The sequence below is a fragment of the Podarcis erhardii genome, assembly GCF_964252035.2.
Source record: "Podarcis erhardii genome assembly, chromosome: 4".
In the NCBI taxonomy this organism is placed as follows: Eukaryota; Metazoa; Chordata; class Lepidosauria; order Squamata; family Lacertidae; genus Podarcis; species Podarcis erhardii.
This window is the reverse complement of record NC_138508.1, coordinates 76,348,891-76,366,530: the sequence shown is the minus strand read 5'-3', so window position 1 is coordinate 76,366,530 and position 17,640 is coordinate 76,348,891. Positions and strand designations below refer to the sequence as shown.

At 42.5% G+C, this 17,640-nt stretch overlaps 1 protein-coding gene across 1 annotated transcript in view; it reads left to right on the top strand.

The window, feature by feature from the left end:
- The window catches only part of CRACDL (CRACD like), a 49,695-nt gene extending 33,204 nt beyond the window's left edge, over positions 1–16,491 (top strand). The window contains exons 9-11 of the mRNA XM_081859216.1: positions 5,492–5,688; positions 8,376–8,523; positions 12,846–16,491. Of these exons, the coding sequence (XP_081715342.1) occupies positions 5,492–5,688; positions 8,376–8,523; positions 12,846–12,988 (488 nt within the window). The 3' untranslated portion in view covers positions 12,989–16,491. The remainder of the gene's footprint in view (positions 1–5,491; positions 5,689–8,375; positions 8,524–12,845) is intronic.
- Positions 16,492–17,640: the final 1,149 nt, after the last annotated feature.

Genomic DNA, 17,640 nt, shown 5'->3' with positions numbered 1-17,640 from the left:
ACTTCTGATTGGCAAGCCCAAGAAGCTCAGTGGTTTAGACCACAGCGCCACCTGCATCCCAGTAGAAGCAGTAGCATTAGGTTAAGCCTAATTGTTATCACCACCTGGGCTGTGAGATGCTCCTTGCCTTAAATTGCATAGTTGCCTTCAGTAATCTGCTGCGATGGAGGAGCCTCAGGTCTTTCAAAGTCTTCTTTCAAGTTGTCCACTGAGTTAAAGGAAAGCAGTGCCACATCTTCAGGTTGGGCAGGGGGCAGCAGAACTGGCCCAGGAGGTTCATCTGAGAGCACTTATGGGGCTGCCTTTCCTTGTCCTTCCCCTCCTGCTTCAGAGTGCCCACCCTCAATCTCTGAAGATGAGAAATCCAACTCCAGCATCATGACATTATCTTACCAACCATGGTAACTCTCACTGGCAGTATCCCTTTTTTAGATGTTCCTTTGCATGGACAGTAAATGTATTTATTTAAGCTTATTTCTGCAAAGCCTTTCTGAAAATAGTTCATGTGTCTTGCCTTTCAGAACATTGGTCTATTTAACAAGATCCCAAATTCAGTCTCTATGTTGGGGAATCTTTATTTCCCATTTTTCCAAACTTAAATTTTGTTCCCTGCGTGCGAGTGGTCAGGAATGGTAGAATTTGTAGCGCAACAACATTGGGATGGCTACAGGTTAGCCAACCCTGTTTGAGATTAATCATGGTGCTGTCTCACTGTCACAAGACCAGTTTTATAAGGAGGCAGTTTTGTACTGATGTCATTACACTTCGTAACTGAGACTCTAATAAGTGCTCATAGATGAGTTGGAAAATCCATTTGACTTTCCAAGCATTTGCAAATCTGGTGTGCCCCATATCTATCTGCCCATCTAACTGCAACATTGTGCATTTGAAGATGTACCGAGTGCCAGCTGGCAACAGCCCTACAAACCAGAATTTCCTACATTTCAGTGGTCTGGAGGGATATGTAACTAATACTGTGAAAACTCTGTATGAGTAAAACTGTTCATACGCTGATTTTATAACGTTCCTTTAACTTCTCTTGATGAAATATGTTTTGATTTGCAATTGTAAGCTGTCTTGTAAATGAATAAGTAATTATTATTTTTATTTTTTACCTCAAGGAATAACTCCACAGGGTCTTATAACTGTGGTGTGTGCTGCATTGTGACGGTATATTTTGTAGTGCTTGGGCATTACCTGTAGGCTAAAGACTGATCCTCAAGATGAATAGTGTTGCAAGATGCTCATTTATGCTCAGTCAGTAGATCATGAGGCGCTTAATCTCAAGGTCGTGGGTTCAAGCCCCACGTTGGACAAAAGATTCCTGCATTGCAGCAGGTTGGATTAGATGGCATTTGTGGTCCCTTCCAACTCTTCCAATTCTATGATTCCATAACGTTTAGCATATATATGCTGCTTTAGTGGTGCAAATGGGTCATAAACATGTCTTTAACTCCAGTGCCTCTTTACTTGAGTGACAGTGCTGGAAATGGATAGACTTCACATGCAATAGAACGGATTAATCCATTTTGCATTCCTTTCTATGGGAAAGTGTGCCTTGGTTTTGGAATGCTTTGGTTTTGGAACGGAATTTCCGGAATGGATTAAGTTTGAGAACCAAGGTACCGCTGTGCAGCTTCCCAACCATCTTGTGTGTTTTGGAGTGTTTTAAGGAACCAGGAATTTCTCCCAGACCTTTGACTTTCGTTTCAGAAGATTTGGAATATTGGCTACCCCGCAGCAAAATGATTGTCTGGAATGACGGTTTGCAGAGTAGCTCTGCCACAGCTGACCAGACACAGAGCCAAGAACACAATGTGACTGGCTGTTGATGGTCACATCCAGGTAGCTAATGGCATTATGAGCAATGCCATTGGATTTCATTACTCAGCACAAAGCTAGTAGGCTCGCTAGCTTGGGCTACTACCAGCAGTCAATACAGGCTGACAATAACATTACATTCTAGTGAGTGCCTGCATGGGAGAATACATAAACACCATTCTGATACTAGGCTCTTTATTTTTCACTCCTTTCTTCCTAATTTTTAACATTAGATTTGCCTTGTCCTCTGCTTGGATCGCAATGAGACTTCATTCGTCTAAGGAAAATTGTTCTTGCACAGTCTGCTCTGAACTTTCTACCGCTCAGGAAGAGGGTGAAACTGTGACTGAAAATAACCCTGTCCAAATTTATTTAGCAACATGACATTTAGTAGCTCATCTGTATAAGTGAAATGCAGATGATGTAAACAATGGCATCATTTTTACAGCTTCTCCCTCTCAAAGCATTTGCATCCATTCCAATAATTGGGTGGTTTCCCCCCTTTCTTTTTTAAAAAATGTCCTTGGAATACTGCCACACAGCTTGTTTTAAAACTGAAGATTCATAGACATGTAGAACAGAATATTTTTCAAAATCCAGGTATAATATTTAAAAAGGAACCTAATGAACACTAGCTGAAGAAATATATAATAAGAACGATAGCAGCCTCTCCAAATGTGTTTCTTTCTGTCAATCTCTCTCTTGGGGAGGAAATGCACCAATGATGTAAAGCAGAAAATCTGTGTAGTGCCTCCTCCCCCCACCAGCCCCACATGATAAAAAATAATAATACCAAGCTAGATCAACACATTGCTGCTTGCTAATGATATCCCAAAATCTTCTGCTTGAGGTGAGTTGCTCTTTCCTACCTAATGGAAGGTGAATTCTGATTTATTGTGTGCAGATCTTTTGTTAGTAATCCCAGAACAAAACAGACCATTTATTTAGTTTACTGCTTCTCTTTGTAGCAGTAATGGACAGAAGCAGCAATCAGACTCTGGGTCCCACCCTGATTTATGACATCCTTAGTGTTTTGTGTTGCCAGAGTGAGTCATAAATGCTCACTTGACTGCCACATGAATGGTTCTTATTTTTCAGCCATTCAAGGTGATCTAGCATCAGGCCTACGAATAGATAACAAGCAGTTATTCTGAGTGCAGCCATTCCTGTCTGTGGTATGTGTGGCTCTCAGGCTTCTCTGAAGGCCAAACAATATCAGGTTCAAACTACCTGAGATGGCAACATGGTATGCCTATGTGTTTAAAACCAGGAGCTGCCTACATTGCATATAAATGTTTATTTCATTATTCTGGTTGTTGTTGTTTTGCATTGGACATTCTAACATTCTTCTTGTTGGTGGTCTTGTTTCTGCCTTGAATTCCTTCAATGATAGGCTCATCCACACTTGTGCTTGTCCCATGCCTAGAAGGCACACAGGTTTGAGCAATTTCCCACTTTCCCCGTACTTTATAGGCATGGATCCAAGCAGTTTTGCCATCGTTGCGCTTCTTTCCCCAGGAAAACCTGCTCTTTAAAGCTAAGTCACAAGAAACCGCAATCGCCCAAAAACTCCATTGCTGTATGATCCAACTGAGTGCTAAATATCGGGTTTCCCCTGGGGAATGCAGCAGGCCAAACACAGGTGTGGACAAGCTCTTCATCCCAAATGCTACTACTCATTTGCTGTTTTCTGTTTGTCATTCCAATGATAAATACTCCTTTCTCCTAACTGACTTTCCCTCTCTTCCCAACCTTCACTTTAAGCTTCTTGTACTCACTTTCAAATGTCACAGTGTTTTTGGTCCTTAATATTTGTTCTCTTTTCTTTCTCGGTATGTTCCTCCCTGGATCCTTCAGACTACAGGTGCCAATTCTAGCCTAAGATTAGCCCCTTTCTCAACCTCTCCCCTCCCTTTCCCCAATCCTCTCCAACCCCATTTGCCTCTGTTTTTCCCTTTCTGCTCTTGGTCACTTGAGTACCACCTCCTTGATATTTGAGGCTGCAATGCTTGACAAACCTACCTAGGAGAAAGGCCAGTTAAACTCAGTGGGACTGACTTCTGAGTAGACATGTACAGGGTTGCACTGTGAACTCTCTGGCTCTATTTGTACATCCTAGCCCCTGTTTAGATCGCATCAGTTTACCCCTTCTTCCTTTTTAAACTTTCCTTCCCATTCTTCTATAAAGTGCCTCATCTTTGCATATTTCACATATTATATAATCTGCCCTGCACCTAGAGTTCCATAGAGAGGGCCCAACAAACATTTTAAAAACCATGATATATAAAATCAAGTCAAAACAAATCGTTAATCATTGTGGCAGCAGCGGAGAAATAAAAATACAGCCAACAGATAAAATCATTAGAGTTTGCCTTCCCCTTCCCCAGTGACCTACCTTAGAAAAGACAGTTTATGTTGGAGACTGATGTACCTCAGAGCTGGGGTCATTCCATAAATGTGGAGCCAGGGCAATTGTACGCCTGCATGCAAGGACTGCATTTTGTTTTGCTTTGTCTTTATATGCATAGTTTATTGGTTTTTAAGTTTGGACTGCACTCTATTTTTAATTATTGTACACAGTGCTATTTTTCTAGAAAAAGAGGTGCCGAAACTCACTGTGAACACCTCCCTTGTTCTCTTATAATGGCAATGGTGCCCACCTGAGAGGGGCCAGAACTCAGTTCCAAAAAAAAGGGGGGGAAAGAAGCTGTTTTGATTGCACAGCACCCAGCATATCTAACCACTTTGTTACTAATAAGTAATAGCAGGTGTATGCACATCTACAATAAAGGTAACTTCAGAAGTCGCAGAAGAGCAGTTGGTGGGCATAAATCAGGCTTCCTCAAACTCGGCTCTCCAAATGTTTTTGGCCTACAACTCCCATGATCCCTAGCTAGCAGGTCCAGTGGTCAGGGATGATGGGAATCGTAACCTCAATACATCTGGAGGGTTGAGTTTGAGGAAGCCTGGCATAAACAAATGAAGCAAATACCGTGTAAAGAAGAGGTGGCTGTTGAAAGCATTATTGAAGGTTCATCAGCTTCTTCCTATCTGAGTTGAGTTGCAGGAAGCATGGCAGAGTGAGACTGGGAAACTTATTGTGGATGTATTGCAGGCATCTTCCTGCATGCAGGACAAGCACGGAAGGAAGCATGCATGGCTCTTGTGTTGATCTAAAAAGCCCCAGACAGCTTGGGTCTTGGATACCTTAAGGACTGCCTGAGGCTTTATAATCCCCATTCAGTCATTAAGATTGTCCAAACGAGTGCTTGTTGTTCACTACCAGCATATCACTGAACCTCCCTAAAGTGATTTGGGGTAGTGTGCAAGATAACAGTTCTGCACTAGCTTCACTCCTTCTGACTGTATATAACATGGGCTTCATGTAACCCAGGCAACTATAGTCACGCCATATCCATTCCTCTATCAGAGTCTGCAGGAGAGAAGCAGGACAAAGGTCAAGTTCAGTAATCCGAAGCTGACAATATTACAGTTTTAGAGCAGTTTTCTGGGGTGTGTATTTGTAGAGGTTTCTCCCTAGTGGCTTGCCATCTCTTCGGTTCGCAAGGAAAGCTTTGCTTTCTTTAACACTAAGACCGACTTTCCTTCTCCAGTAACAACAGACTGAGTTTCCCTCTCCAATACCTTTCTTCCCAAATTATCTCAGCAGAGAAAAGTGTGCCTTCTCCTGTGATTGCTGCAGCAGACACTGCAAGAGGAACTGAAAGCCAGACAGTGCCAGCCTGGATTACCATAGCAAAACAAAAGCAGAGGGTCATGGAGCAAGAGCTTAGCAAAGAAGAGAAACTGGTGGCTGCGGATAAGGCAGACGCAGAAAAACAAATACAAGAGAAGGAGCGAATGGAGGTAATACAGGTCATCCCTGCTTGTGACCTGCATGTGACATTGAATTGGGGCTCTTTGCTTTAACCTGCTTCTGCAAGGTATCTTGTAATCAATTAAGGTTGGCAGGTATTCACCAACTCTGCTATTGCATGCAAATGTTCAGCAAGCGTAAAAGCGGGTAGGTAACTTAAGTTCTGAGCTACACGGGGCTGTTCGTGTTGGATGAATTCCTCAAGAATGAATTCCTCAAGAACCCTTAGACTTTGTTCTCCTTTTCCCACACCCACACACTTTTTTTGTATTTTTAAGTGAGATATGCGTGTGGTGGAGTTTTAATTCTGTAAAGGGCAAGTGCTCACCTGATGCACCTTTTTTTTCTTCTATAGCAAATATCCCAATGACATTTGAGCCCTTTTTGTAATCAACCCTATTCTTCCGTTTGCAAAGGTGGGCTTCCCTCTTCAACAGTGGAGCTCCTATCTCCGATGGGAGCTTTTTTTAAAAGGAGATTTGCAGCGTTTCCTTTAGCCTTCCGTTTCTTTATACAATTAAAACAACCAGGAATAGCTCAGCATCATGGGACAAGTTACTGTAATGACTGCAGCAAATGTCTGTATGCAACTGCCCTAAAGATACCTTTTTAATCTGCAGTGCATTACTACAGAATATAAATGTTGCAATACCAACAGCAGAAGGCAGCAGTTTTCAAATGAGGCATTCATTCTGACCAGTTCATCTCCCTTTGTTCAATTTGCAACTGTGGTAAACCCAGAACACTGTTCTCCATTTCAGTTCTGAACGTGTCTTGAAAGCTCAGCTGATGGAATACTTAGTTGCAGGAGTGTGTGCTTTTCCTTCTAAAAACATCTATGGGTTTTAATCTGCCAGTAGGGAGAAGGGAAGTCATGTATGGCATTCATGTTTGATGATTTACACTGAAAGTATATTTACAGGCTTAAAGACTCATGTAGAGATAAATGTTATGTCACCCTAAAAAACACGTTACATTTTTCCTGTAACCTATAAACCTTGGTGAGGACTTGAATCAGAATGAGAAATTTGGCCTCCAGTACTCAAAATCAATTATTTCTGGTATTGAGATAAACCAGTATATGGAAAAAACGAACTAAGACACAAAAAGCATCTCTGATGTCAATGTCAACATTGGAATCAAAATCTAGAACTGCAGCAGTGATTCTGCTGTAGTTTTTCTTCTGTGGACATTACTTGTCTCACTGCCTTCTGTGGTAAAATTATATAACTAACATAGTTAATTGCATAAATCATTACGTTATTCCAGCTCAGTCATTTCAGTGCAAAGAAATACTATGCAAATGGATGGTGGTGGAACATAACCAATTGCAGTTTTTTGCAGACTGAAATGACTGCAAATGCCAATTATATTCGCTGGATTCTGTTTTGATCATGGGACAAATAAATGAGCTTTGGCAATTTCTGCCTACACAAAGCATGAGTTGGTAGTGCTAATTTTTAACATAGACATTCACCCTATTCACCCTATGTAATATTCCTTACATTTAGCTTTCTTGATAAAACTAATGTTTTTATGTTGTGATCCTGAATTAAGCAGCATTTTTAGATTGCGGAAGGGGGGAAAACCCACTAGTGTTGTGAATTCTATGGTTTTATTTCTTTGTGCTAAATGTTGGTTTTGGGTCAGATCCCAGGCCAAAGTAAACTTTGTTCAGATGAGTAATACTTGAAAGAAAGAAAGTCAGTTACGTTCCATTGTGTAGGACATTTCCAAAGGATAGTGTGCAGAAAAACTTCCATTTTTGGTTTGCAAAATTTCCTGTAGATTGTCCAATGTAGATTTGGTCTTACAGGAAGCTGAGTCGAAAAGCAATTGTTATTTCCACATTGTGGTCATACCTTTCGAGCCACCCTGACTCTGTCTCTGACAGAGAAATAAGTATGTATTATCACCATACAGTAGTACCATCCTGTGAATAAAACTAGCTTAGAGCAGGGTTCCCCAAACTTGGGTCTCCAGCTGTTTTTGGACTACAACTCCCATCATCCCTAGCTAACAGGACCAGTGGTCAGGGATGATGGGAATTGTAGATCTGGAGAACCAAATATTGGAAACCCTGGAGCCATTGAGGAAGACAGAGGCTTGACCAGAAAATGGCTGAAAGGGTTAAGCAACCCCCTTCTCTTTTCTTCAGTTTCCTTACATTCAGACCTGTACCACCCTGAGGCTGCTTTTGGCTTAAAACAGCATTGGAGCAAAAGATAAATCCACTGGTGTGTCGTATTTTAAAAGCGCAGGGGCCACTGCTGCATAGCCATAGCTCCCTATTGTCCATGGGAAGCTGTTTGCTGCCAGTTTTGGCTTGCGCTTGCCCTCATTATCAAAAGAGGCCTTGAATAATTTGCTGTGGCTGCAACAGCTCATCTCCAAGTGCTTCTAATTGCATAATTCAAAATCCCCCAAACAGTTTTCCAGTCTGCAGACTATGAAATGTTTATGGAGTGTTTACAGCTCAGATGGCATAAATAGGGCAAGTGTGTGTGACATAAGACCACATTATTCTATTGTTGAGCAGGGAGCCATGTCTGCTGCTGAGTTTCTTGTGTTCTGTCAAATCCCTACTGTGGTTCTCTTTCCCACTGAATTATTTAGAACTACACTATCCTATGGTGTGTGTGGTATTCTCTCTCTCACCCCCCTTTTTTTTATTTAGGAAGTTCTGAGGCAACAGACAGATTTCACGCGGAACACATCCTTGCCTTTCCCACCCGCAGCTTCTTCTGAAGAACAGAGAAAAGAAACTAAGTCAGATATGCAGGAATCTTTGCCAGGAGGCAGCTTGCTGTCACACCATAACCCTGGTATGAAAACAAGACGCTAAAATTCTGACATAGACCCAGGCTGTAAAGTATTTTCCATCACACAAACGTTCCCAGTTTTTATTAAGGGTTCACAAGATTGGGCATTTCTGCAACTTCTTCCTGAAGGCATGCTGCTGGTTTTATTTATTTGAAGAATTTATAAACTGTACACCTTTCACAAATACCATGGTAGTGCCCCCCAAAAAGAAATTAAAAATGAAATACAAGGTTACAACAACAAGATTGAATCAAATCTATCTGTAAAACCGACATAAACCATGTCTGACAATGCTACCTGAAAAAGCATGGCTGAATTTTAAAAAGTCTCAAGGAGGCATTCAAAGGAATACAGGTGCCACTCTATTTTCCAGGGGGAATGCATTCCAAATTGTGGGTGCTACCATGGTAATAACTCTGCCCAAGAATTCATTAAGCAAAGTTCCAAGGTGTGTTGCACCCTCAAGATGTCTTCACTAGATGATGTAGGGGTTTAAGTAGGAGGAGGTGGGAAAAGCTAGTCTCTCGAGTAAACAGCTCCTAGGCAGTTTAGGACTTTATATACTGTAGTAAAACCTTAAACCTGTAGTTCTGATTTCACATGCTATTAGTGGGACTGAGGGCACCCTCTCCACATCTTACATTTTTCAACCACACATCTAAAAACAGGACATACAGATGTGATGAGCATTCTAGCAGGTGTATATCTGCTTACCCAAATTTGGGGTGGGCAGCGGTTGTGGCCCTGCCCAGCACCCTGAGCCGGAAGGAGTCTTTTCACCCTTGTGGCCGGACATTGGGCTCTTCCTCAGCTGGCCACGGGAGGTTGGTGGGATAGCCCACCAAAACGTGAATCTATGTGGCCAGCAAGAGCGTCAGTGGAGGGCAGGACCTGGGCAGCAGACCAGAGTGAACAAGTCTTCACTCTGATCTGTCTCTGGAGGATGAAAGCCAACTGTGGCAAGGGGTCAGCAGTTCAGTTAGTGGAAGAGCAACCCACCCTATATGCTGTTCTTTAGGCACCATATTAAGAAGATCTTGCTGTGGATCAAAATGGTCACCTTATTCAGGGCTGGGAAAGAACTTGCCTGCAAAAAAAGGGGGGGCCCGTTGGGTGCCTTCTTCATATCAGTCATCACAACTTTCAATGGATAAGGCATTGGGTGGAATCCTTAGTCTATTTCCCGGGTGTGGGGCATCACCTCGACTTAACCTGGTGTGATATTGCTGGGTACCCCGGTAAAGGGGTCTGAGTGGAAGTTTCTGTCCTGAAGCCAAAGGAAGAGCAGGCAGGCCATAGAACTTCCAGTAGCAGCCTGAGGAGTTGAGTTGTGCCTTGAAGTGGTCCCATAACCCAGGCATGATACTGTCCAAGCTTCAGCCTGCAGCCGGGAGGCTGATACAATGTGCACACCCAATGCCGAAGCCGAAGCCTACTTAACATCTTTAATCAATGAAATTGTGGCCAATTCTTAATCCCAGAAAGCTGTTGTGTCAAGTTTGTTCCCCCTGTCCTCACCTCATGCTCCCGTCCACACTTTGTGCAAGTCTGCAAAGGCTGCCTTGTCGGAGATTGACTCTGATTCCAACATATATACCGTATTTTTCGCCTCATAGGACGCACCGGCCCATAGGACGCACCTAGTTTTTTGAGGGGAAAATAAAGGGGAAAAAGTTTATTTTCCCCCCCCCAGGTGCGCTGCGCTAAGCCTGAAGCTTGGGGCGTGCGGAGCTCAGCGCGCCCCAAGCTTCTGGGTGCTGGCAAGGTCTCCGCTAGCCGTGGGAGAGCTACGCGGCTCTCCCTGGGCTAGCGGAGCGCTGCGCTAATCCCGAAGCTTGGGGCGTGCGGAGCTCAGCTTGCCCCAAGCTTCTGGGTGCCGGCAAGGTCTCCGTTAGCCTTGGAAGAGCTGGGTCTCCCACGGCTAGTGGATAGCTTCCTGAAGCCTGGAGAGCGAGAGGGGTCGGTGCGCACCAACCCCCCTCGCTCTCCAGGCTTCAGGGAAAGCCTGCATTCGCCCCATAGGACGCACACACATTTCCCCTTCATTTTTGGAGGGGGAAAATTGCGTCTTATAGGGTGAAAAATACGGTACTTCAGCAAGGGCAGGAAAAGTTCCAGGTTTGTTTCTGTGCCCTACATCAAACATGCTGACTGAACGCTTTCTGTAGCATGAACAATAAAATGATCCCTACAAATGATGCATATGATGAATTGGGCACTTTAAATTTAGTTCAGGTGTGTGCTACAGAATAACCTTTATCGCAGCAAATTTAAAAGTGTTATTAGTAGGTTATTCATCATGTTTTTTTTTTTAAAATAATTTTTATTGGGTTTTTACATTTTATAACAACAGACACACACACAAAGACAAAGACAAACAAACACACAAATACGATTACATACCCTAAATTTCTTTACCCACTTTCATTGACTTCCCCCCACCCCCTCCTCTTACATCCCAATTCCAAAGTTAATTCAGCAAGTTCTTACCTAACCTCTTAAAGATATTCACATTGCTTTTGAAAATTAAAATCTTTTGTTTATCTGTATTCAACTATCCAATTCTCTTATAATCATTAATTTCTTTTTTTTTTAAGGTCGATCTAACTTCCCCTTCACAAATTTTCCCTTTATTATATTAATTATAGGTCACATTGACCAAGTAAAACAAAACATAACATTTTATAATTCTATTCTCTCCCCCCCCTGCCCCGGTTTCTGTCCCTTCCTAGACAAATGTCCAGAAAACAAACAAAAAATATTTCTAGCCCGGATTCCTCACGTCCGAGGCGTCTGATTCTCTGTCAGTCCCTCTCTGCCAGCTATATTGGTAGTCCTCTTTGATGGTCCTAAGACCCCGAAGGAGTTCAGTCAGAGTCAGATCATATTTTCTTTCATTCAGAATGTTGAAGAGTGTTTGCTGCGAAAGACCATCTAGTTTTCCATACTCAAGAGAAAAGTCCCAATCATATTGCTTTGTTCTTTCTAGTTTTAATATTCCAAGTACTCCAGGGGCTTCTCTCTTCTTCTTTCTCATCTTTCGCAGGTCTGTAATCCAGAGGTCTTCTTGCTCATACTCTGACGCTGCAGATTTCTGGTTGATATTTTCCACTTGTAGTGTCTGAACTCCTTCTTTTTTCTCTGTCAATTCCAAAGGCATCTCTTCCTGCTCAGCTGCAGAATTTTTATCGTACATCTCCTTTGTGCATTCAGCAGAGTTGTTTGTTTCAGGATTCAAGGTCATAAAAACTTTACTCAGAGCCATACTCTGCTCCTGCAGGATTCCCACGAGAAAAAACATTTTTTCTATCTCCGCCAGTAATTTTCCCTCTGCAGCCATTGTAATGTCACTAATTCCCCCTAGGGGGCTTTCAGTTATTTAGTAGTCCTTTTCCAATAATCTGTTACTTTGTTATTATCAATACTTTGTTTCCAATCGCCTCAGTCCAAATGTATCAACTTTAATTCCAAGAATTATTAAATAGCAAAATTCTTTACTTTGTCCGCCCGTTTGACAGCTTCTTTGACAGCTGTCAAACTCCTTTCACTTCTTCCTCCGGGACCCAAATAGGACACTCCCGGGTTTTTTGGGGGGGATACACACAAAGTTCCAAATTCCCTTTCTCTCCAGCACAAAAATCTTGTTCTATCAAATTTGTGAGAAACTTTTAAATCCTCAAAACAGTATTCATTCCGCCTTAATTCTCCGTTCCTTGCTTTGAAACGTCTATAAGTAGAGGGGGTGCGGACTTCCCTTTAACACATCCCCCGATCGTGCCGAATTCACAGGATAAAATTTTTAAAGTCCAAATTCCACTACTCACGGGTCCTTTGTTATCCAGTCCAAATTTGGGAAGAAAGTCAGCGCTCTCCGGCCATGGCTTGCGGCTTCACTCTACTGAGGTAGCGGTCTACTCTCAGCACCACGCCACTCTCCGTACCCTCTCCGCAGCCTTTAAAAAGGCTCTTCGTGGGTCGGGGAGGGCGCTTAAGGTGCCCACCGAGTCACCAAGTCCGCAGGCTTCCGCGCCTGCGGTTTCTGAGGGTCCCCGTGTCGCCGGCACGGCAAGACCCGTCCTCAGCAGAGCCGATTCCCTCCGGAGCTCGGAGGGAATCCGCCATTAGCCGTTCGCGCTAACCCGGAAGTCCTCAGTAGGTTATTCATCATGGGTTAGGATTCTTAAAAAGATTTTTCAGCATCGCCTAATGGCACTTCATACCATAATGGTTAATTAAGCTGATAGGGCAAAAAAAATCCTACTTGTTATTCTTGAGCATCACACTGCTATTAAGTAAGTAAGCGATATTTTTGTTTTCCACACAGTTCAGTCTTCAATGCTGATTGAAAGAGAAGATATAAAGCCACTTAAGAAGGTCAGTCATTCTTCCCCAGAACAACCTTCATGGATGGAACTTGCCAAAAAGAAATCTCAAGCTTGGAGCGACATGCCTCAGAGGATAAAATAGAGTATGCATTTTTATGCATAATAGTTGTTCTAGATTTTTTTTTTTTATTGGGCTATTGAACAGATAGTTAATCATGAAATCTATTATGTTGGCCACACATTTGTATTCTTAACCCACTGTGTAGCAGTGAAGATTCTGCTAGAAAGCTAATGCTGGGCTCTTTGTTTTTTGCTTGGAAAAATAATCTGTTGCAGATGATGTTGCTTATCTTACATCTTCTTTTGTTTCTTTCCCCTCTGCAAAATGGTTTGTGATGGATAAGCTTTGGAATATTTACTAACTATTGGTTTACCATTGTTTTGTTACCTTGTAACTAATCTTCCTATCAAAGTTCTTCCTCCCACTTTTTTTGAGCTATGAAACTAAATTCTTCCGCAGAAACGCACATGCAAAACAAATGATGTTGATAGATTAACAGAAAATTAAAAAATGGTAGCATTGTGGTGTAAACGTGGAAATAGGCTGGAATGCTAATTTATTCTCTGGACTGATTCAGTCACTACTACTCTCTCCCCACTCCCCAAACCTCTGCACACTTTTGGGTCAGGATCAGAACCAAGCATTAGACGTATGTGCTACTTGACAATACCTAAGAAAGTCATGACTCCACTGGAAGAACCCTCATTTATTTGAACTCCAAATAGGTAGCATAGTTAGAGGAAAAGGGAGAATCTGTATTCAAAAATTCAAGATCTCCTGTTGCAGTTGTTGACGTAGTGAGGATTGGAAGAAAGAGCACACATGCTTGATTTTGCCACATCTAGTTGACTAGTGGGCATTCAGTAGCGTCTGAACAGCCCCATGATTTCAAATCCTAAACTGAGCTGACAAGCAATTTATATCCGGGATGAGGGATATGTTGCCCTTCCAGATGTTGCTGGCTGGGAACTCCCATCATCCCAGATCATGGGCCATACCTGCTGGGGTTGGCCAATGGGGAGTTGGACTCCCAACGACATGTAGAGGTCCACAGGTTCCCTTCTCCTGATCTACGTCTATGTAAAAAATTAGACCAGGCACCCCCAAACTCAGCCCTCCAGCTGTTTTGGGACTACAATTCCCATCATCCCTGACCACTGGTCCTGTTAGGTAGGGATGATGGGAGTTGTAGTCCCAAAACAGCTGGAGGGCCAAGTTTGGGGGTGCCTGAATTAGACACTGCTTTAACATCTGTTTCGTAACCGTATCATTTTCTAATCTAGAAGCTCTGCTGCTGCTCTTACACTTTGGAGAAATGACCTTATCCATGATATTGAAGGCTAGTCATAATACCTGCCAGAGTTTTCACATTTTAAAGTTATGCACAGCTGTAAAAAAGGAAAGCCAATTTCACACACATATATAATATCACAACAGAAAATTCGAGACAAAACTGGCTGGTGCTACTTACTTTCTTATCTGCACAGTTGGGGTAATCAGCCCGTGAATAAATGCATAGCCATTGGATTCAGGGTCAGCGGGAAAAAAGACCAAACTTCAGTCCCTAGTAATGGAAACAGTTGGCAAGCTTTGTTTATCTAACAAAGGAGAAAATATTACTTTGTCCTTCATTGTACACTGATAATCCAAAATTGCCTGGATGAGTGACCTTCATTCTGCCCTCTTTTTGCATGCATGTTCAATATACATTTTCAATTATGTTACAGGTGATCGCTAGGATTTTGTTAGCATGTGATGTAATGCTGGATATATATTTTTTCCTGCTGCTGTTACTTTAGGTGCCTTTTGATGTGTAATAAAATGGATACCATGTAAAACATCTTTCCACGGCAACAAAAATAACCACTGGATTTTATACATAAGGTACAGCCTTATCACCTTCAGTATTCTTGAAGGTGTGGTATCAGTTAAACTGAATTTATTGAGTATTGCAGTATTGCAGAAAGGCACTAGATTGGTGGCAGAGTTCATGCTTTGTTTGTGCAAGGCTCAATAGTCACTTGGGCAGCAATCCTGGTTCTCTCATGTGGCAGACAGAGGCCCAGGCCTTATCTATGTATGTACACCAAGCACCTTAGATAAGCTACCCACGTAATTCTGAAAACATGGTGTATGCCTGTGGGTTTTATTACCACCTTTCGCCTAACCTGCTTTAACTCCCAGGGTAGTGTGCCATGCATGGGGTGTTTACAAATGTTTTCAGTATGTCTCAAGTCCATGATTTTGGGGTTGAGCATCCTAAACAGGAAAGCCCACTCAAAGTGCATGCTTCTTGTGATCATCAGCAATATTCTTATTACATGCCACCGAAAGAGGGACCAGGGATGCAAATGGTAAATGATCAGAAAGCAATAGGAGCACATAATTCCAATAATGTGGCTGTGTGCATACTGCATTCCATAGAAAGCTTTCACTTTAAAAAAACAAAACAAAAAACCTAACCCAAATTCCCTGTGGAACCCTGGGGAACTGTGGCTTTGTGTAAACTACGGCTAGTGAGAACAGGCCAGAAATCATGGTTTGATCCAGGCTTGTTCTTATTAGCTGTACTTTAAATGAAACCAGTGTTTCCTAAGTTCAGACATGCTTTTGGTCTCCTCCTCCTAGCATGTGAAAGAGGATGGAGTGTGTGAGCTTGAGGTTTGTCCAGGTTCATTTGTGTAGTGGGAAACCATGGTTTACTATTATGTCCGAACCGAGCCCTAGACTTTTCAACATTTTAAATGCATATTTAAAGATGCCTTTGCTTTTGGAAATTGTTCAGATATTGACCTATAGTTGAGCTTTATTCCAAAGTGTTAGGACAGTGTTGATACTATTTTACTTTTTGCATATCCTATGTCAGCCAAATGCTTAAATTTGGCAAACAGGACATACAGTACTAATCTGTGTATTTGCAGTGAATAGAATGGCTTGCTTTCTGTATCTACTACAAGGAAAAACCTTGCAAGGAATTTTAAACTGCATTTTAGTTTAGGAGTGCTGCAGTGGACTATCTAACATGTTATGTTGTTTAATGCACATGCATTTTCTATCACATCTTCTAAAGAAATGCAAGGCAGAGGTCAGTCATAAGCTATGTCTACAAAGCAAGTAACTGCTACAGAAATCGCAATAAAAATAATGAAAGTCAAATGCTAGAGGGTTCCCCCCGCCCCCCCCCCGAGCAGAAATGATGTACTCTGTATTAACTACAGCATATGGAGTAAAATGCAAGGCTAATTTTAGATGGAGAACACTTCTGGTTTTAAATAGTTTTGTAATATGTAAACTTAACTGTGAGTTGTGTTTTTTAAAAACATTGTAAATCTTGCTTCGATTTTTATGACTTGCACTATTTCTAATTTTTGCTTCTCCGTGTAATGTTAACTACCTTAACTTTACATCTCTGCAATGTGCTGCACATGCTGAGCATGTTTACATGGTAGTAAATCCTAGTAAGTCGCATGGGACTTACTCACTAGTAATCCATGTTTAGGATTGCAGCCTTAGTTTTTTTAAATGTCGACTAAATTATTTTTATTGTTTTGTATAGAGAACTGCAATAAACTCGTGAGTCCAGAGTATCTTGTTGGACATTACTGACTGTGTAATGTGTTAACACATGCTGGACCCTATCCATGGGGATGTTAGAAGCTGCCTTACACAGAGTAAATGTCTGTGGGACAAGTGTATATGTGGAGGAGCCCTAAAACTAAGGAAGAGACAGCTAGCAGGCTGTGCCACTCCCTTGATCTGCTTTGCTCCCCCCCCCCCCATGATGCAATCATAGCCAGGGACCACTGCAAATAATAGATATAAAATGGCGCTGTGTTCTACCAGCTGCTGATCAAGCTCCTGTGGAGAAAATCCTGTGTCAGAAACATTGCAGAAAAGTATTTTGTACCTCCTCCTTGCCTTGGCCTTGCAGAGTTTTGAATTCCATGGTGCTTTGTGTCTGGATAGCCATCCTGAGTATTGCTAAATTGGGATATTTGGTTTGCAAGGATGACAGAGGACAAAAAATGGTTGGGATGTGCATTAACCTTAGGCTGTCGGGGTTATAAACCAAACAGCCCATAGAGCACTGTGAGATTTCCTTCTGAGTAAACATGCATAAGGTTTCACTTTAAATGTAGTGTTCCCCATCAAATTGGAGTGAATGTAGCCGCTGGGCAGAATCTTAACATGGCATCTATGAAGAATTCTAGACTTGCCAAATAAGACAGCTTGTCAAGAGTCTAGGCGTGTCTAGGTAAAGGTAAAGGGACCCCTGACCATTAGGTCCAGTCGTGGCTGACTCTGGGGTTGCAGCGCTCATCTCGCTTTATTGGCCGAGGGAGCCGGCGTACAGCTTCCGGGTCATGGGGCCAGCATGACTAAGCCACTTCTGGCGAACCAGAGCAGCGCACAGAAATGCTGTTTACCTTCCCGCCAGAGTGGTACCTATTTATCTACTTGCACTTTGACGTGCTTTTGAACTGCTAGGTTGGCAGGAGCAGGGACCGAGCAACGGGAGCTCACCCTGTCGCGGGGATTTGAACCGCCGACCTTCTGATCAGCAAGTCCTAGGCTCTGTGGTTTAACCCACAGCGCCACCCGCGTTCATGTAGGGTCGGCATGAGTAGGCATGTCTACTCAGAAGTAATTCCATTGCACGTGCTTGGATACTCCCAACTATGTGTGCATAGGATTGCAGCTTTAGCAGTACAAAAACATTTTGCTTGAATGCT